At 35.0% G+C, this 21,313-nt stretch overlaps 1 protein-coding gene across 9 annotated transcripts in view; it reads right to left on the bottom strand.

Annotated features, from left to right (window-relative positions):
- The window catches only part of LIPJ (lipase family member J), a 41,830-nt gene that overhangs the window by 6,522 nt on the left and 13,995 nt on the right, over positions 1–21,313 (bottom strand). For 4 of the 9 annotated variants that reach the window (XM_002718495.5, XM_051823344.2, XM_051823342.2 and 1 more), the window contains 7 exons: positions 19,636–19,747; positions 18,492–18,609; positions 13,356–13,554; positions 12,741–12,850; positions 10,811–10,947; positions 9,661–9,807; positions 2,515–2,586 (listed from right to left, as the gene is read on the bottom strand). In XM_002718495.5, the coding sequence (XP_002718541.3) occupies positions 2,515–2,586; positions 9,661–9,807; positions 10,811–10,947; positions 12,741–12,850; positions 13,356–13,554; positions 18,492–18,609; positions 19,636–19,747 (895 nt within the window). The remainder of the gene's footprint in view (positions 1–2,514; positions 2,587–9,660; positions 9,808–10,810; positions 10,948–12,740; positions 12,851–13,355; positions 13,555–18,491; positions 18,610–19,635; positions 19,748–21,313) is intronic. The other 5 variants (XM_051823329.2, XM_051823347.2, XM_051823346.2 and 2 more) reach the window with 5 other exon arrangements.

Raw genomic sequence — 21,313 nt, forward strand, 5'->3', positions numbered from 1 at the left:
AAAAAGAATGAACCTGACTTTCAAAACAAATTGGATGAAACTGGAGATCATTATGCTATGTTAAATACGCCAAACTCAGAAAGAAAAATATCACAGCTTATTTGTAGAAGTTAATATATAGAGGGTATAAAATGTGGATGTCCTATATTTGAACCACAGTTATAAGTATTATTTACTGGATCATACTATGTGTATGACCATATACCCTCCTTTCCCACATGATGATTATCATGAATCTTTCACTTTGTGATGTTCATATCTCCTTTTCAGGAAAACATAATTCATCTGATGTGAATGTATGCAACAAAATGTTAAAAACTGTTAAATTTTAAAGCAAAAAAACCTAAATTCATAAACTTATTTTAACATAAGAAGTCTCCTGTATAAGGTTTTCGCTTCGCTATTCTGTTTGGACTGCTCACTCCCAACACTGTGGTCTAAATGTTTGTATTTCCCTGAAACACAAATGCTGAAATCTTAACCCAAAGGTAATGGTGTTAGAAGGTAGGGTCTTTTAAGAGGTAATGAGATAAGAGAGTGTAGCACTTATAAATAGGCTTTGTGACCTTTTAAAATAGATCCAAGGAAACTCTTGTTCCTTTCATCATGTGAGGGCACATCTAACAGTTGCCACTGCTGAATCAAAACATAGGCTCTCACCAGACATTGAATATCCTGGGGCCTTGATTTTGTATGATTCTGTATGATTTACAGTGTACAGAACTGTAAGAAAAAAACTGTATGCTAGCAAAGTATGGTATTCTGTTCGAGCAGCCTGAATGGATTGAGGAAGCAAAAGTACACACTGCTAAGTTCCTTAGCACCTACCTCCTTCAGACCTTTTCTCAAATATCACCATCTCCCCAAGGTCTAAACAAACCCATGTATTCAAAAAATAACAATCTTGGGGCTGGCACTGTGGTATAGCAGGTAAAGCCAGCACCTGCAGTGCCAGCATTCCATATGGGCACTTGTTCAAGTCCAGGCTGCTCCACTTCTGATCCAGCTCCCTGCTAATGTGCTTGGGAGACCCGGAAGAAGCTCCCATGTGGAGATCTAGAAGAAGCTTCAAGCTTCTGGCTTTGGATTGGCCCAGCTCCAGCCATTTTGGCCATTTGGTGAGTGAATCAGCAGATGGAATACCCCCTTTCTCTCTCTCTCTCCCCCTCCTTCCCTCTCTCTCTCTCTCTCTCCCGGCCCCCTCTCTCCCTCCCTCCTTTCCTCCTTCCCTCCCTCCCTGCCTCTGCCTCTCTGTAACTGTGCCTTTCAAATAAACAAATAAATCTTAAAAAAAAAAACCTATACTTCTCAGCCTTCTTAATCCCTTTTTTATACTTTATCCTCACTCCATTTTCACAGAGCTTCTTTGCCTTATGGAATTTTTAATAATTTATTTATTGCTATGTTTATTATTTATCCTTTGTATATCTACTAGTAGGATGTAAGCATAGAGAATACAGGGTCTTTCTCTTGTTCACAGTATATCTCATAAGGATAAACCAGTGCAGAACACAAGGAAGGTACTGAATAAATATTGCCACAATTGATGAATAAATACAAAGGCTGCTCCAATTTTCCTGGATTTGCCATCACCAGAGATAAACTAAACCTAAAGATAAGCTATGATAAAGATTTTAATAATATGTAACAAAATAATCACTTTACAAATTTAAACACTTTATAAATGAGAAAGCTTTATCCAACAATACTTCAAATTTATCTAGGGTTTATTAACTTCAAAGAACATTCATAAACATCACACTGTTTAATTCTCAAATATTTTTGTTAGTTATGTAGGAGAATTATTATTAATTCCATTTAAAAATTGAGGAAACTGATTCAGAAAGGTTAAGTGAGCTGTTCAACGCCACAATTCCAATAAGGTTCAAAGAAAGAATTTATTATTTGGTCTTTTGATTTAAGCAAAGTGCTCTTTCTACTCTGTTATCCAGGCTTTCAACATTAAGATAACTTTCACACTAAATTTTTCTTTTTATCAATATCATTCATTGAACAAATATTAGTTGAGTATCTACAATATGCCAACAATTGTTGGCCTTAGAAATACAAACATTAATATGGTTCTCCAGGAATGAACAATTTAACAAAGAAAGTGTATAGCCTAGAGACATTTCTTAATCTTTTGCTTTTCTCTCAAGGGTTTCAACTAGGCATCAGGAAAACTGTGTCCTAGTATTTTTTTTTAAAGGAAAAGCTTAGAAACTTTGGGCAAGCCAAGTGGAGAGCATGGATTATGTGAACCCTATTCTAACATATCCTCTTTTGTGAAACAGATATTTATATTTCTCTAATCATTGCTTAGTGTTAGAGGTTTGAATAGATTATGACATTAATACATTTTCTAAACTATAGAGAATTATGCAAATAAACAATAATTTCAGTTTATCCTCCCAAATTTACTATTCTATGGCAATTACATCATCCAGAGAATGATGAGGTGAACCATGAGTAGTGTAAATTAAATTGTATTGTAATGTACTTTAACAGATATACCTGACTCCAGTGGACCATGTTTTGAACAGATGTTCCTGCAGGGTTCTGTGAAAAATACACATCCAAACGACTCTGAGGAGTTTTAAAAAAGCATTTTATACTTAGTTCAATAAGAGAAAACATAATCTTTGATATTTAATGAAGGAAATTATTTCAAGGAAATTTACAATTAATTTTAATATTAAAACAAATATATTAATTAAACACATACGTATATTTATTAAATTAAAAAATTTACATTAAATTAAACAAACTTTCCATTAATGTTGAAGCTGTGATTAGATTTCTAAGTTATTTGGTCCATCATCTTCCTTCCTAACAAGACACTGTAATTGATTAACAACACACACACATACATATGTACACACATACACAACCACTCAAATACACATTTGTCAAACACAGCATTTGTCAAACACAACATTAAATATATGGCAAGTCAGAAAGATATTAGCAGGAAAAACAGAACAGAAAAACAAAAACTCTAAAATATAAAGGAAGTACTAAATCTACTTTGTCCTTAAGGTTATTAGCCAATCCCAGAGAATTCAAATTTTCATTTTGATAGCTTCATAAGATGAGAAAAACAAAAATCAAAGCTCAGGACGTGACAAAGTTTGTATCCTTAAAAAGGAAAAACTTTCCATGATAAACTTGGGTCCCAAAATTTATAGTAAGCATAGAAAGCTGAGGCAGAAGTATAAGAACTCTCATGTCAACCTGTAATTTAAAATTGTATTGCCTAGTTAGTCCCTAAGAACCTCAATCGGTGAACCACACACATCAGTGAACTCAGGTACCTTGGAAAAGCAAATATTCATATCCAGAAGAAATAGAAAAGGCATGTCTATTTATTCAATTTATTAGTAAAAATATTTTTTTCAGAATCAATAAACCCCACACGATCAAAGAAAAGCAAGTACATAAGACTATGTACCAAATAAGAACCATCAAAAAAGAAAAAAATTATAAAACAAACATTTTAGATGCTAATAGATGTATAGTATAAAATAACTATATAAGTTTATGAAAATTGAAAGGCAATCACCATGGGCTATAACATGGAGAGAAGAACATAAGAACAGAACCTTACATTCATCCCAACATTCACCTTAAGGGCATTTTTCAAAGTAGTGCAGAAATGGCACTAAAGTAAAGCAGAAAATGGCAGTCTTTTCAAGTAATTGCTAAGATGTAACAAAGAACATTTCTTGAAAAAGTCACAGAAGTTAAAAGGGAAGATAAAATGGAATTATTAAAAAATATTTCAGAGTGGGCATCTGGCATAGCAGTCAAGAAACTATTTGGGATGTCTGAATTCCATGCTAGAGTGCCTTGGTTCCAGTTCTGACTCCACTCGTGATACAAGCTTCCAGCTGATTTATACTCTGGGAGGCAGCAGAAGACAGCTTAAGTAGATGAGTCCCTATCACTAATGTCAGATACCTGGATAGAGTTCTAGGCTCCTGGCTCTGGCCTGGTGCAGACCTGGTTATTGTGAGCATTTAGGGGGAATAAATAAGCTTTCTCTCTGTCTCTCTCTCTCTGTCTCTCTAACCTTTCAAATAAATAAAATATAATTTAAAAACAATTAAAACATATTTCATTAACACAAAAGAAAAAGTAAGAAATAATAAGAAAACTACATGGAGCAAATAAAAAGCAGATAGAGAAATGGCAATCATAAATATAATCATAGTAGAAAATATATAAAATAAATTTACTAAATATTCCAATTAAAAGAAAAATTATCATAATAGATAAAAATACTATGACCACAATATCTGAAGGCTTAAAAAACAAACTTTAAAATATTTACAAGGAACAAAACCAAAAAACTTGTAAATATTGATCCATCAGATTGAAAAAATTAAAACTACAAATAAAAACAAAATAATGAAAAGTTTAAGTCTTCATGAATGTATACATATCAGAAACAAATGAAGAGAAAATGATTGAGGTCAGAAAAAAATCACTCAGCTAATTGTCTCAAACAACTCAACAGGAAGTAAACAACCCATTACAAAGTGTCCAAAAGATTTTAAATAGACATTTCTCAAAAGAAGACATCCATATGGCCAACAAATACAAATAAGTGTTCAACATCACTAGTAACTAGGCAAATTCAAATTAAAACCACAGTGAGATACTATCTCACACCAATGGAAATAATAATCATCAAAAAGATGAAACATAGAAATGTGAGTGACGATGTGGAGAAAAGGGAATCCTTTCAATGCTGTTGATAGGAATGTAAATTGGTAGTCATCATGGCACTAGGGAAATTCCTCAAAAAATGAAAAAATGAAACTAGCATATGATCCAGGATTTCCACTACTGAATATATGTCCAAGGAAAATGAAATCTGTCTTTCAAGATAGCTGCACTCCCATGATCATTGTAGCATTATTCACAATAGCCAAGACCTAGAATGAACCCAACCATTCATGAACATACATGAATAAAAAATGCGGTATAAATCTGTGTATACAAGTACAATTGGAGGTTACTGAGCAATAGAAAGGAAGCAAGTCTTCATTTAACAGTATGGATGAACTTGGAAGGCATTATAGTAAAGGAAATACGTTGAATCTAGAAAGATAAAATAGCATAGGATCACTTACATGTGGAATCTGAAAAAAAAAAAACAAAAATAACAAAGGTGAAATCATAAAAACAGAATAGAATGGTGGTTGCCTGGCTAAGTGGTAGAAGTGAGGAGATGGCAAAGGTTACAAACTCTAAGTCAAAGGGGTGGGTAAGTTTTGAGGGTCTAATGTATGGTGACCATAGTTAATAATAGTATTTTGGGATCTGAGTTGTAGTGCAGCAGGTTAAGCCTCCACTTGCATCATGGGCATCATGGGAAGGCAGTGGAAGATCACTCTAGCACTTGGGCCTCTGCCACCCACCTGTGAGACCAGATGGCTCCTGGCTTCTGTCTGGTCAAGACCTGGCTGTTGTGCCCATATGGGGAGTGACCCACCAAATATAAGATCTTTCTGTCTTTCCCTCTCTCTCTGACATTCTGCTTGTAAATATTTCAAATATACTATCTTGTATTCTTGAAATTTGCTAAAAGAATATATCTGAAGCATGCTCACACACACACAAAAAGGGTAACTATGTGAGCTGATATGTATGATTGTGGCATTCATTTCACAATGCATATGTATGTTAAATCATTATGCTGTACATTTCAAAACCATATAATTTTATATTTACTTCTGTTTCAAATTTATCAGAAAAGTAAGAATCCATTCCTTTAAAGGAATCCAAATCATAGCAACATTCCTTTGCTTACTGTACTCATAGTCTGAGTCTCATTTATCTTTGTGATATTAAGTTTTATGTAAACCATCATCAAAGAATCATAACAACTGAGTAAAGCAAAACATCTGGGTTGTTTCATGATCTATTTTTCAAGTGATATTGTGAGAATTTTTACTGCCTGTGTCCTTTGTATCATGACTTAACTTTTAATTTATTCTTTGTTGTTTTCTGATGCCTAAGGGATATTTGTCTGAATTCATTCATTGCGTTTTTACAAACTACAAATTCTCTTTTTGTTTTAAAAGTGGCTTCTGGAAAGAAGTTCCAAGACAGACCCTACTTTCTCCATATATTTGACAGACTCAAGATGATCTATTCAAGATTAACTATACTGTTACTCTTACTGTTCCCAAAAACTCTATGTAGCAAAGTTTTCCACTTTTAACTTTCTAACAAAAGTTGTAATACGATATAACCATATTACAACCTACAGCACTATCAAGTTCAGTCCCCAAAGGGAGGCCCACAAATTTGAAGGCTAGAAAGTCAGATTATAAGCATTTCTAGCAATGCACAGAGAAGGAGTTCTCAGAGACACCACCACCAAATTACAAAGAATTATAGCATTGGCCAAATGCACTATCCAAAATACAGAATGAATAGATAAGGTAAGCAAAAATAAAGATTATGTTTATGATTCTTTCAAGCAATTCATACTGTCTAACACTAAATGGAAAGAAAAATGTGAAAAAGAGGTGTATGAAAATAGTTCTTTATATACTATCAAATGACCCAACATATGGGTCCTAGGAGTTCCTGAAGGCATGGAAAGAGAGAATGGATTAGAAGGCCTTTTTAGTGAAATAATTATAGGAAATGTCTCTAATTTGGAGAAGAAAGGAATATCCAAGTATAGGAAGCACATAGGACTCCTAATAGACATGACCAGAAAAAATTTTCACCATGACACATTGTAGTTAAACTTTCCACAGTAAAACATAAAGAAAGGATTTGAAAATGTGCATGAGAGATATGCCAGATTACTTTCAGAGGATCTCCAATCAGACTCGCAGCTGACTTCCCATCAGAAACCCTGAAGGCTAGGAGAGAATGACGAGATATATTCCAAGTCTTAAGAGAAAAAAAAAACAGTCGATCCAGAATACTATACTCTGCAAAACTCTCATTTATGAATGAAGGTGAAATTAAAGACCTTCCATAACAAACAGAAATTGAAAGAATTTGTCACCATTCATCCAGCCTTATAAAAGATGCTTAAGGATAAAACAGAAACACAGAAACATGTTCATTGCTATGAAAGAAAGGCAGAAAATCTCCTAGTAAAAGTACGAAAAAAATCCAAGGTAAAAAAATAGGAATATTTATGGAAAAATGGTAGGGCCAAGTCATTACTTATCGATAGTCACCTTGAATGTGAATGGCTTCAACTCCCCAGTTAAAAGAGACAGACTGGCTGAATGGATTAAAAACAAAACCTATCTATTTACTGCCTAAAAGAAATATATCTCACCAACAGAGATATATGACCACTGAAAGTGAAAGGATGGAAAGAGATATTCCATGCTAACAGAAACCAAAAAAGAGCTGGTGTAACCATCCTCATATCAGACAAAATAGATTTTAACACAGACTATTAAAAGAGACAAAGAAGGGTACTATGTAATTATTAAGAGATCAGTTCAACAGGAAGATGTGACTATAATTAATAAACATATATGCACCTAATTATAGGGCAATCTACATAAGTGAAAGTGACACTTTTGAGATTTGATGACTTTGAACAGCCCTTGTCTCCACTGCTGAGGAGCAGTTTTTTTTTTTTTTATACTATTTTTTGAACTCTTTACTTAGTATGGAGTTAATCTTATGTGCATAAAGTTAGTTGAAAATAGATCTTAGTAAAAAATAAGAAATAGAATAGGAGAGAGAGGAGGAAGAAGGCTGAGAATATGGGTTGCAGTGCAGGTATGTGGGAAGAAGCACTATGTTCCTAAAGTTATACTTATGAAATGCATGAAATTTGTATACCTTAAATAAAAGATTTCTGGGGAAAATAAGAAAGTAGTCCTTTTTGCCTTCTATAGCAAGAGGCACAATGCTCATGTCTTTATGGACAAATAAGGTGAGCATTGAGTTCATTTCTCATATTGTAAAAAATTCTATAATATTTATGTAATTGCCTTTATAGCCCTCTGACAACTAAGTAAGGTCATGAACTTGAATAAAATTAACATGTCCTTGCAACATAAAAAAGTGCTTGAGAATTAGGAGAATGTATTCTTTATGGAATGTTTAAACTGGTTGCCACTGAAAGTTCTTTTTAATTATTATTTATATAAAGAGAACAGATTTCATATATTTCATACATACAATTCTGAGAAGTTCTTAAAAGGCCCATGTTCAAGAACTCATCAGCAGCACAAATGCACAATTGCTTCTGTTAAATCTACAGTTTAAATTTAATGTCATGAAAACATATTAAATGAATACCTACATCTTTTTTTTTTTTTTTTGACAGGCAGAGTGGACAGTGAGAGACACAGACAGAGAGAAAGGTCTTCCTTTGCCGTTGGTTCACCCTCCAATGGCCGCCGCGGCCGGTGCACCGTGCTGATCCGATGGCAGGAGCCAGGTACTTATCCTGGTCTCCCATGAGGTGCAGGGCCCAAGCACTTGGGCCATCCTCCACAGCACTCCCTGGCCACAGCAGAGAGCTGGCCTGGAAGAGGGGCAACCAGGACAGAATCCAGTGCCCTGACTGGGACTAGAACCCGGTGTGCCAGCGCCGCAGGCAAAGGATTAGCCTAGTGAGCCGTGGCACTGGCCACCTACATCTTTTTTAAGTAAATGTTTTTAGTGACAGAGTGGGGGGAGGGAGGGAGAGAGGGAGGGATAGATAGATAGCTCTCTCTCTCTCTCTGTGTATATATATATATATATATATGTATATATATGTACATATATATATTCCATGCTAACAGAAACCAAAAAGGAGCTGGTGTAACCATTCTAATATCAGACATATACATATATACGCATATGATGTATACACATATGTATATATACATATATGATATACACATCACATATATGATATATGTATATGAATATACATGTATGTCTGATACATACACATATATGTATGTGCATATATGTGTGTATGTATTGTATGTGTGTGTATATATATATACACACAGAGAGAGGGAGAGAGAGAGAGATCTTCTATTCACTGGTTCACTCCCCAAATGGCCATGATGCTAGGAGCTGGGACAAGTTAAAGCCAAGAGCCAGGAACTCCACCTGAGTCTCCCAAATGGGTGGCAGGGGTCCAAGAATTTGGGAATGCCTACATCTCTAAGAGAATGTACACAGTCAATCCAAAATGTCTTCTAATAGTATGAGCACAACCATTTTCCACTTCAAGAGGACTGATGAGTGCTAGATGCTTAAACATAATCGGAGACACTTATTCTATTTATGAAGGATCAACAAAGAAAGGAAGGAGTGTTAGGACTCAGGGTATAGGAGGAGTTATGGTACACAAGTGAACAGAAGACCTAAATATAAGGAATCTCAGGAACCTAGTACCCAATAGAAAAAGCTAATAAAGACACCCATCACAGAATATGCACTCTAGTCTTTACAAAAGCAAAACGCATATGGAAGTGAAATAATCCTAGCATGTTAATGCAAATTAGATGTACAAATTAGTCATAAAATCAAATAGGCTTAGATTCTAACTACTATATGTGGATAGATCACACAATGACACAGAAAGCATAATGTAAGCACTAGTAAGAGATACATTCCAAAGACTAGCAAAAGTTCATTTTGAATACAACTTGTTCTCACCATATTTAAGTTCTCCTGGTCATATCCATATATCATAAACAAGTTACCAACACAAATCTTATTAAAAATCGGTAGTGGACACAGCTTTGAACCAACAAATTTGTTAAATGAGGTTTTAGGTAAGAAGTCTTCATCACCAGAAAAAGCCTGCAAAATAAATTTACTTTATCCATATTTGGAAGATCACAAAAATTAAATAACAAGTCATAGAGTGGAGTGGGCATTTTGCCTACTGGTTAAGACACTCATGTGGGTTGGTACCTGGCTCTGGCTACCTTCTACTGTAGACCCTGTGGGGGGAGCGGTTATGGCTCAAGTAATTGGGTTCCTGTTGCCTATACAGGAATCTTGAATTACATTTCTGGCTCCCAGCCTCAGACCAGCTCAGTTCCATCTGATGCAGGCATTTGATGAGTAAATTATTTTAAATTTCTTAAATCTTTCTCTCTCTTCTTCTCTCTCCACATCCCCTATACACACTCACACACACCCTCTCTTTAAAATACTTTTTAAATTGACATGGTAAGTTTACTATGTATATAGCCAAATGAATTCTCCCATAGAGTTTAACATGTTTGAGTTAAGAAAAATTCTTTAAAGCAGAGTATAGAAATGATTTGACCACTATATATCCTCTCATGATGAGGTATCTAAAAGTACAAAGAGCAAAGCTCTGTTCCTTTGTAGATATCACCCTTATATGTGGGAGCTAAAAAAGAAAAAGGAAATGCCAGTGTGTATCATTTTTGCTGTAAATACACTGTTTTGTCAAGCTGTTTAAAATATTTGTCAGATTGATAGGATTTATATAATACTATAATTTTAATGATTTTGTGGCTATTTTATAATTTACTTTATATGAGTAAAGTTGAATACCTTTTCATTTGATTATTGTTTATAGCCCTTGCTTATCTTCCTGCTTGACTGGACTTGTTTACTTATTATTTGTTGAATTCTTTATTTAGTGGCGACATTAAGCATTTTACTATAATGTAAATTAAAAACATGTGGTCTCAACAAAACAAATAACATATAAAATCTTAAATTCATACATGTGGCTATGCAAATAGAGTCAAGGCTTCTTTCCTGGAAAGCACAGATTAACTGTTATTTTGGGTTATCAATAACCAAAAAGAAAGGTCAAACTCACCTTGATTATTGACTTCAACTTGTATGCCATTTTAAGTAAAGGACATTTTGTGTGTTTAATAGAAAAAACAGGTGCTAAGGCAAAAAATATTTTTATTCTTTCAGCTATCTTTGGGAAGGTGGAAAATGCTATGAAAGCTGAAAGAAAATAAGATATGAATCAGTAATCTACTTTAAAACCATTCTTAACATGTAAAAAATATCATAACAGAGAATAAGTGTAAGTTTGAAATACATAGTTTCTAAACAATTATTCACTCATTTCTTAATTCAATTATCAAATATTTTCAGTCACCCAGTATGTGACATTATATTGATCATGATATAGTGACAATAATTTGGATTACAAAATGGTTTAGAACATAAATGATGTTAATTTAGTAATAAATCAGACCTATAACACCATAGCTTAAAAATCAGGCATAATAATGAATATTTATGTAACTGGCAATGGTGAAAATGAAGTGAAATTTTCAGATAGGCAAAATTTACACTTTAGGTCAGGGACTCAATAAATACAAAATAGCCTTAATATTACTTTGCATACATTTTAAAACTCCTTGCCTTATCTCCTTCATGGAAGGTAGTAAAATTGGGTTTATTTTATTGATTATTTGGAGTCATTAATATGAAAATAGTCATCTTTCCTCTTCTTGCCACCTTATCTAGTTACATATCTCTTTCTAACTGCTCATTTTTCTTTTTTGCTTGTTCTGAAAAGCCAAGTACCCAAATATAATATATATCTGCATTAATGATCTCTGGCACATCATTATTTTGTAATTATTCAATTTTTGGAAATTCTAGGTTCCAGATAATCAACTGGTGATAATTTGGACTAAAACATACATATAGTTAGTAAATATCAGTGGAAAAAAATCTATGGAAAATGGAACTAAATTGTTATTCAACTTGCTTTCTCTATAGGAATTGGATTAGTCTTATAAGGAAATTATACTCTTCATTGTATTATTAATATTACCTTCTATTGTGAGATGGCTTTTTCTACCTTCAAAGTAGAATAAGAGTAAAGGGGTTTATAGAACAATGTAAGAGGATTATTTTAGGTTTTAGAGCATTTATTTCTGAAAGTGAAGTTGTAATACATTCTGAGGATAGAAAACTTCTTTTCTAGTCATCTTCAAATATAGGAAGGCATTTCAAAGTTTGATCTAAATGCAAAAACTAGCATTTTCAAGTATTTTCTATAATACTCTATACTACATTTTAAAGCAAACATAATATAAAACTTCTATTTGCGGATCTCACTTTTGTTTTTACCACATCTTTCATCTTAACAACTATGTATATCCAACTTTTTTTTTTTTTTTTGACAGGCAGAGTGGACAGTGAGAAAGAGAGACAGAGAGAAAGGTCTTCCTTTTCCATTGGTTCACCCCCCAATGGCTGCTCTTTTACACAGTATGAACAAACAAATCTGCAAACAGTCTTGTGCTTAAAATCAATGTTTTGTGACTAAAAAAAGACTATGAGAATCAAAAACAGCATGTAAGTTTCTGGAACATGCTGCTATGTTATCCTTGTCTCAGTTTTTGTTTTGCTCTGCTTGTAGGTCTAGAAGCTTATCTACAACCTTTAGAAATATATCTGTGTGTAGGCATTTAACCTAGCAGTTAAGATGCCCACCTCCCATGTCAGAACTCCTGGGTTTGTTTACTACCAATGCAAACTCTTGGGGGAGGGAGCAGTGATGGTTCAAATAATTGGATTTCTTGTCACTTATGCAGGAGTCTGGAATTGGATTCTGGGTTGCTGGTTCTGGCTCAATCCTAGCTATTGCAAGCATCTGGGGATTGAACCAACAGATGGGAGCTCTCTGTCTATCTCTCTGCCTCTCAAATTAAAAAGAAATTTATATCTACAACCTTACAGTAATTAGGGATATTTAGTAATATTTTTTCTTGGCATACCAATAGTAGTGCCCTGTGAATGGCCTATATAAAATATTTCCTCTTGTCCGGTTTGTTTCAGAACAAAATCAATAGAAGCGGGAAGGTCATATTTAGCCATCTCATCAAAACTACAAAAGAAAAAAGAAAATAAAAAGAGCAATTTCTATTAATGCTATGTTAAATTTGAAGATAATAGGTAGGTAAATGAATAAAGTCAATTTCCAACCCTCTTCAAGTATTATCAAGAAGTTACTTGGTATAATAAGAGTTTTCTAAGTCAAGGAGATATGATAACCACAAGGCAGTCATTAAAAAGGACGTTTCTGTATTTCACACAGTAAGGTAGATGAAATTTATGAGTTACAGACTGGAAAAGTAGTTCAAGTAAGTATGATGATAGTCAATAAGTTACTATATATAAAAAAAAGAATGATTACTGCTGAAAAATGAGAAGCTCAAAGTCAAACAATCACTCTTTAATTTTCAAGCCACAATTTACATATATTTTAATGGTCTTTGGAAAGTCCTAAATTAAGCAGAGACATATGTTTTATTTTACTTCATTCTATAAGAAAATAAAATGTTCAATACAATTATAAAATAAAGGGAATAGTTACTTCATTTTATTTGTACCTGAAAGCCCAGAATTCTTTGGAATTAGTTTTCAGATACTTATGTTTCCTGGACCAGGTACTCCCTCTGCTGTTTCCCATCCACACATCATAACCAGCATCTGCCAGAACGAAGCCCAGGCTATTGTTGGGAAGGTTGGAAATCCAACTGCTGGCAGACGTGAGCAAACCATGTTGCAAATATACAACAAGTCTCTGAGCTGGAAAAAAAAAATGCAAGACATTTCTTTTAAAATTTTGTAGTTTCTATACAAAACCTCTTATCTGAATTAAATCCTTTTTTAAAAGATTTATTTGAAAATCAGAGTTATGGAGAGATAGGGAGAGACGCAGAGCAAGAGACCTTCCATTTTGTGCTTCGCTAAACGCCTCCAACAGCCAGAGCTGTACCAGGCTGAAGCCAGGAGCCTGGATATTCACCCAGGACTCACACACAGGTGGCAGCCCAAGCACTTGGGCCATCTTCCACTGCTTTCACAGGTGCATTTGCAAGGAGCTGGATTGGAAGCAGAACAACTGAACTCAAACAAGTGCTCTGATATGGTATGCAGGCATCACAACTGGTGGCTTAACTTCCTGTGTCACAATGCTGGCTCCTGATTTCAAACTTTTTTTTCTTTCAGACAATGTCGAAACTTTATTAAATCTTTTTTGTAAACTTTTATTTAATGAATATAAATTTCCAAAGTACAGCTTATGGATTACAATGGCTTCCCTCCCCCATAACTTCCCTCCCACCTGCAACCTTACCATCTCCCGCTCCCTCTCCCATTCCATTCACATCAAGATTCATTTTCAATTCTCTTTATATACAGAAGATCAATTTAGTATATATTAAGTAAAGTTTTATTCAAACAGTATTTTACACTTTATGTTTCTGTGTGGGTGCAAACTGTTGAATTCGAACTTTTAATATTAACAGTTTGAAGAATTTTTAAAAATTAAAAACACTTTAAAATTGTTTGCATAAATGCAGTAAAGTTACTAATGTTTAATCTCATTGTATATTTGAGCTATTTAATATAGTTCACTAATGGGGGCCCAGCATTGTGGTATGGCAGGTTAAGTCACTAATTGCAACAAGAGCAATCCAAATCATAGTGTTGGTTCAGCTCCTTGCTAATATGCCTGGGAGGATAATGGATGATTGTCCACCTGCCATCCATGTGGGAAACCCAGATAGAGTTCTGGCCTTCTGGTTTCAGCCTGTGCCAATCCCAGCAGTTGCAACCATTTGGGGAGTGAACAAGCATATAAAAGATCTCTTTCCCTCTGTGTCCCTCTCTGTCATTCTGCCTTTCAAATGAATAAAGTAAATTTTAAAAAACAACAAAGAAATTAATATAGTTTACTAATAGATTTTTTCAAATAGACAAGTGGATATGACTCATTTTAATATATATATATATACTTCAAGCATAGAGACAAATATCTATTAGTAATTTGAGGTTACATACATCTTAAGTAACAAATTAGATAAAATATTCTATATGACATCCTCATTTTTACATTACATAAAATAATTTTAAAATCGTATCTTCACAGATATATTCAATATTGGTAATATTATCATTATCATTAGAGCCACTGTTTTAGTCACAAGAGTTCCTAGAGTCCAAATATATACTCATTTTTTTGAGAAATGACACTTTTAGAATAATTTAATTTCATGGGAAAGGGAGATCAACCCCCAGTTTGACTGACACAAACATACAATAGGCTGACTTCCATCATCGAAGTTTAGACCATCTCCATTGTACCTTGCGTTCTACGTTGCCTTATGGTACCAGGTTGAAGATATACTAGAGTTGAGACCACATTCCTGATTAATCTCTTCAGCTGCTTTCTACTGTATTCCACATCTTTTTCCTGAAATTCCCTTCATAAATCGTATGCCTGAAATTCATGTCATAGTTTCTGTGTCTAGGGAACTTGACTTAAGAATTACTACCAAAAGTGATCAAGGAACCAGACACTTAAAGATAGGGTTATAGAGTCAGATTATTTGTGCATTGGCTGGCAATGAGAATCATATCACTGGTTTGCAGGTCGGGTACTGAAAGAACATTACAGGCCGGCGCCGTGGCTCACTAGGTTAATCCTCGCCTGCGGTGCTGGCATCCTATATGTGCACCAGGTTCTAGTCCTGGTTGTTCCTCTTCCAGTCCAGCTCTCTGCTGTGGCCCGGGAGGGCAATGGAGGATGACCCAAGTGTCTGGACCCCTGCATCCGCATGGGAGACCAGGAAGAAACACCTGGCTCCTGGCTTCGGACCGTGGGGACCATTTGGGGAGGAAGACTTTTCTGTCTCTCTCTCATTGTTTATAACAACTACCTGTCAAATAAATAAATAAATAAATAAAAAGAACATTACATGCTATGGCACTTCAACTGCCACACATTCACTTGTAGTGAAATGAAATGTGATCCAGATGGGGTAACTAGCTCATACAAGATCTCTTTGACAGTTGAAAAGTACAGGGAAAGAGAAGGTCTATGGAAACGAGAGACTGTTGCTTAGTGCCAATGATGTTTTAAGGAGAGAAAGTGACTGCTTAGGATAACAAATCTCCAATCCAAGCCAAGTGCAGAAGTCATAAGTCCTCCCTGGCAATGTCTACAGACCCTCATTTTTATGGGCAGGTGGCAAACTGAGTTTAAAACCTAAGTTAGGACTTAATTTTAAGAATGAATAGAAATTAAGAAGTTTGAATTTATAGCATTGGGTAAAACTCATGCCATATTCAGAGATCTGAAAGGGAAGAAGTAGGGTCCTGAGACTTGAAAGGAAGATATCTTAAGATTATGAATTTCAGATTTCCTTGACATCACTGGGCCTACTAAAGAGATGCACTGTTCTTTGCTGGAGGATAATGACACATCTGACTTAGACAACTTTTGAGACAAGGTTTCCCTTCCTCAAGTCCCACCCTAATCCCTTCCTAGGCTTTCAATCAGTAACTGTGGTTAGGTTTTTAACATGATTTGAAGAAGTACTTAATAAGTAGAGCGGTCTACTGAATAAAATGAGAGATTGTATATTAAAGGAACTTTAAGATCTGGCTAATATGTAACAGCAGGAACTGATAGAGTATGCCTTGAGTGGATCCCAAGAGTGTTGGACACCTGGGGGATATTTATATGAAGGGAGAGGGGAGAGAGAGAGAAAGAGAGCGAGTGAGCATACCTAATCTAAAAATCTAATTTCCAAATGTTCCAAAACTTTGTGACCACCAACATAAAACTACAAATTGAAAATTCTGCACCTCAGTTAATGTGACAGGTTACAGTCAAAATATAAGCACACAAAAATACTATACAAAATTACTTTCAGGCAATATGTACAAAGTGTGTATGAAATATAAATGAATTTAGTATTTAGCTTGGTTTGCACCCCAAAGATAGCTCATATTGTATATGTAAATATTTCAAAACATAAAAAACACAAAATGCAAAGCAATCCTATTTCCAAGCACCTCAGGTGGGAATTTATACATATACTCTTACCCATTTTATCATAAAGGAGAACTTGTTCATATGGGAGTACTTTACTATAACATCAGACTCAATTATAAAGTTTAAAAATGCACTGATGAGGTGGACACCTGCAGAATTTTAAAGCTTAGAAATGGAAAACTGTTGTTTACATTGTGGGATGCAGTAAAAGTGGTGTCACTCTCACTCTGACAATGAAAAAGAACTGAACTAAGCTCAATTAATGGCCTTTTAAAAACTCATCAGAGAATTACGTTCATAAAGCAAAAATCTGGCCCCATGTCTAAGGAGAGACAGGTGCTTACAGGAAGAGAGGAGGCATATGAAAATAAGTTAAGTAGAGTAACTGAATCAGTAAAGACCAAGTTAAGGCTCACAGGACATTCTGAAGCCCACAGCTATCGTAGAAATTCAGGAAGTACACACTCTTGAAACCTCTTTTCCAAGAAACCCAAATGGATAGTCACAGAAAAGATTTCTAAGACTTATGAAAAATGTTCATTGTGCTACTGACCTGTGAGAGGGAACAGCAACCATTTGGAAGGGACAAGAAATGCTGCTCTGATGCCTTTATTTGCCTTCTAGAACAATACTCAATCTCTGTGGGTTTGTATGTGTATTCAGAGGTGGGTGGGAGGAGTATAGGAAAGGTAACAAACCCTGCATATAGTGCAGAAGCAGCAGTATCCAACCAAGTGTTGAGGATGAAACAGCCAATAGGTGTTGGACAGCCACTGTTTTGAGCCACCTGTTCAATGAGGTCTGCTGCTCGTCTTAGGCTAATCAATGGCCCGTCCCACGAAGGTAGATCCAGCTTCTGTCAGGAAAGTATGTCTGACTTGTCAGCCAAAGAGACCTGACATGGTACTATTTCTTCAGGAGACCAAACTGGAAACTTTGAGAATATTGAGTCCATTAGACACTTCTAATATACATAAGACCTCTTTATTATAACTAGGATTGATACACATTTTTGCCATGGTGTTTCCTTCCAAGTCCTCAACCAGCAGTAAGAGTTCACAAAGGGTCTAAAATAACAGAGAACCATTCACAGGATTATCAGAAATCAAGTGCTGCATTTCATGTCAAAGAAGATGCATCCTTTGGTATATGGTCATGATATAATCCCAGCAAGGGATTATGATGCTGATACAGCAATGACACAACCTCTTTAAGGCTGAGTGGAGATGCCAGATGGGAGATGACATCTTATAAGTACCACCTTCACAATTCACTATAAACCTCCAACAAGTGGTTACAATATACTCTTGATTCTTTAAGAAGTAGAATACATGGGTCTGAGGAACAAGAGGTGGGATTAGGAAAGGAAACTGTTCATCATCACTCAGGGTTGTGTGCTTCCTGTCCTCACAATTTAAGGTCGTATAGGTGTATAAGCCTTGGTTCCCAAGGAGAAAATGTTTTTCTCCAGGCATAGTAAGCATCCCCCAAAGCATTTAAAACCACTCTCTGAACAGGAAGCAAGTGGAGACTCTTGAGGCTTGCAGGAAGATACTTGTACAGGAAAAGCTAATTGTTCACTTAACCTTGTTTTCTTGTTCTTAGTACACTAAGAAGAAATGGTAAGGTTAAGAACTTCAGGCCCCAGATAGTCATACCTCTATCTTCAGTTGAGTATTACCTGAGTTATTATTATTTGTCTTCCCATAAGGAATTCTATAAAGGCCAAGGATATAACCATCTTCAGTTACAATATCATACTTTTCGTCAGGATAGCCCCAGTAGGAAATAATTTGGCTCTGGATAAAGAAAGAGGCAAATCTTTTAGCACAGTATTGTTGGCTGATTAAATTGAAGAGTTTGCTTTTTCTGATCTATTATGTAATAACAAACACTGGTATTTGCTCTCAAACTCAGGCCTGCTGTTTTTCATTTCCTTTAATTTACTGATTCATGCAGGTAATAAGTACTTACAAACATCTAATAAGCACTACTCTTACAAACTAGGAATTCAATGATAAAAAAATGAAAAAAAAATTCCTACCTTCAAAAAGGTTTCTCTAATTTTCTCCTAAGTTCAGTAACTTTCTTTTTCCTACTCATTCTTATATAATTTAAAAATATATGTGTATATGTAAAAGCTTGCATATCTATGCATATCTCTCATCTTACATCTGAAATTTTTATGTGACTATGTAGAAAACAGAAGTCCCCTATGAGGGTATGGATAAATTTATATACTTTTTTATTTTTTAAACACTTATTTGAGAAGAAGGGAGGGAGAGAAGGGTGGGGAGGGGGAAAAGGAAGAGGAGGAGGAGGAGGAGAGGGAGAGAGAGAGAAAGTGTTCCCATCTGCTAGTTCTTTTCTCAAATGCCTGCAATAACTGAGGCTGAGCCAGACCAATGTCAGAGGCCCCAAACTCAATACAGGTCTCAATGGGTGGTATAGACCCAATCCCTTGAATCAACACTGGCTGACTCTCAGGGTGTGCAATGGCAGGAAGCTAAAATTGGGAGCAAAACTGAGATTAGAACCCAGTCACTCTGATATTGGATGAGAGTGTTCCAAGCAGATTTTTAAATGCTAGGCCAAATGTTTGATCCTGTTTATGTATATTTTCATTTCAGAGATAGAATAAGGTCAAATGGAAAACTATAAACTATATAATAGTAGGTGAAGAACATTATTTGACTTATATCAAAATATATAAATGCAGATATTATTGTGTATGGTTATAAATCTATTATCTTAAAAACTCGAAAGTTTGAAGAATAGCATTCTAAGATATTCAACCAGCTTAGAATTATTTCCTAACAACTTACAATATTCATATTCGCTTCAGGGTTTATGGACCTTCGACTTCGAAAGACACCATGAGTAGTTCCAAGAGATACCATGAAGTATATCACCATGAAAAGACACCACATTTGGGATCTACACACAAAAGAGAGATGTTTGTGCTATTAAAATTGAAGCAAATAATCCTGTGACATATGGATTGTTACCATTTTCTGATGATAAAATTGAGGCTCTGAAAAAATTAAATAATTTGGCTGAAGATACATAATGTAAAACTGGTAGTCTGAATTTAGTTTTGGGATCAATTCCAAAGTCCACAATCTTTCCCACTAGCCTATTTTGTAGCAGAAATCCCTTCATGGAAGTCTCCTTCAAAATATTGTTCAGACTAATTCTGAGGGCTTTATCATTTATTTCAAGTCAATTGATGTCTAAATTAATAAGGTAATACTTTTATTACCAGTCTAACATTTATTTAAAGAATGCTTGCTTGCTTTGTTTCTTAGTGGGAAGGAATAAAGGGGTGGGATTTAGAAGTTTGAATAACTTCCATTCAGCCTCTCAGGGTCTGAATTTTATTTTGCTTACAAAATTTTGTGTTTTGAGTCTCCCAAATTCTGGTCAGCCAAAACACATAAATTTTTTCTAGAAAAATAAGATACCAGATCATTACAGAAGCTGCTTCCTGGATTCTCTCCTAAAAAACACAACTTGCAATACGCTATGAGCTTTGTACAAGATACCTACCACTCTACCTGAAAGGACATCATGCATGCATTTTAAAACTCTGAGCTCCACAACTTACTAGCTAGGTGACTTACAGCAGGTTAATTAACCTCTGTGAACATCAATTCCCCTACCAATAAAATGCAAATAGTGCCAACTTCTGAAGGTTATTATAAAAGTAAAATTTGATATATGTGGTATGATACATTTTTAGCATAATACTCATCACAACAAATTACTTATTAGCAATTTAGGACCACAATTTATGTGCATATAATTAAAGCATTTCGTATATATTTCAGTGCAATATTTTCATAACCTGGTACAAATGATTTGGATCTGAAAATCTTAAACTGCATCTACTTTTTAAAAAAGGTTTTCTAAAAAACTTCAGTTCACAGAAACTAGCCTCTTTCCTTTTGGTTCAATATTTATTATTATGTTATTTACTTGGAAGGCAGAGAGACAGACTGAGAGATACTTCCCATACATTGGGTTCACTCTGCAAATATGCTCAATAGCTGAAGCTGAAGCAGGCAAAAGGTAGGAGAATGGAACTCTATCTAAGTTTCCCACGTGGGTAGCAGAGACACAGCGATTTGAGTCACGATCTTCTGCCTTCCTGGGTACACATTAGCAAAAAGAACCAAGTGTGTAGCTAGGACTCAAACTCAGGCAGGCACTCAGATAGGGAAAGTGGACATCCCAACCTGTGGCTTAACCACTAGGCCAAACACTTGCCCTCAGGTATATATTTTTTATAATGTCAGCGATTTTCATTGAAGGAACAAGCAAATTTTAAAACAATATTATCAAGACTTTCTACCAAAGATAAGAGAAAGCTATTGATTTAAGTGCATAGGAAAAAAATTTTAACATTTGGAAGCAAATTTTAGAAATCCGTCCTTGGTTGTATTCTTGGGAAAGAATCTGTCAGGCAACAAAGCTATTCAATCCTCTGTCTTCCTGGGAAGT

This window comes from Oryctolagus cuniculus, chromosome 15 (assembly GCF_964237555.1).
Source record: "Oryctolagus cuniculus chromosome 15, mOryCun1.1, whole genome shotgun sequence".
Classification (NCBI taxonomy): domain Eukaryota; kingdom Metazoa; phylum Chordata; class Mammalia; order Lagomorpha; family Leporidae; genus Oryctolagus; species Oryctolagus cuniculus.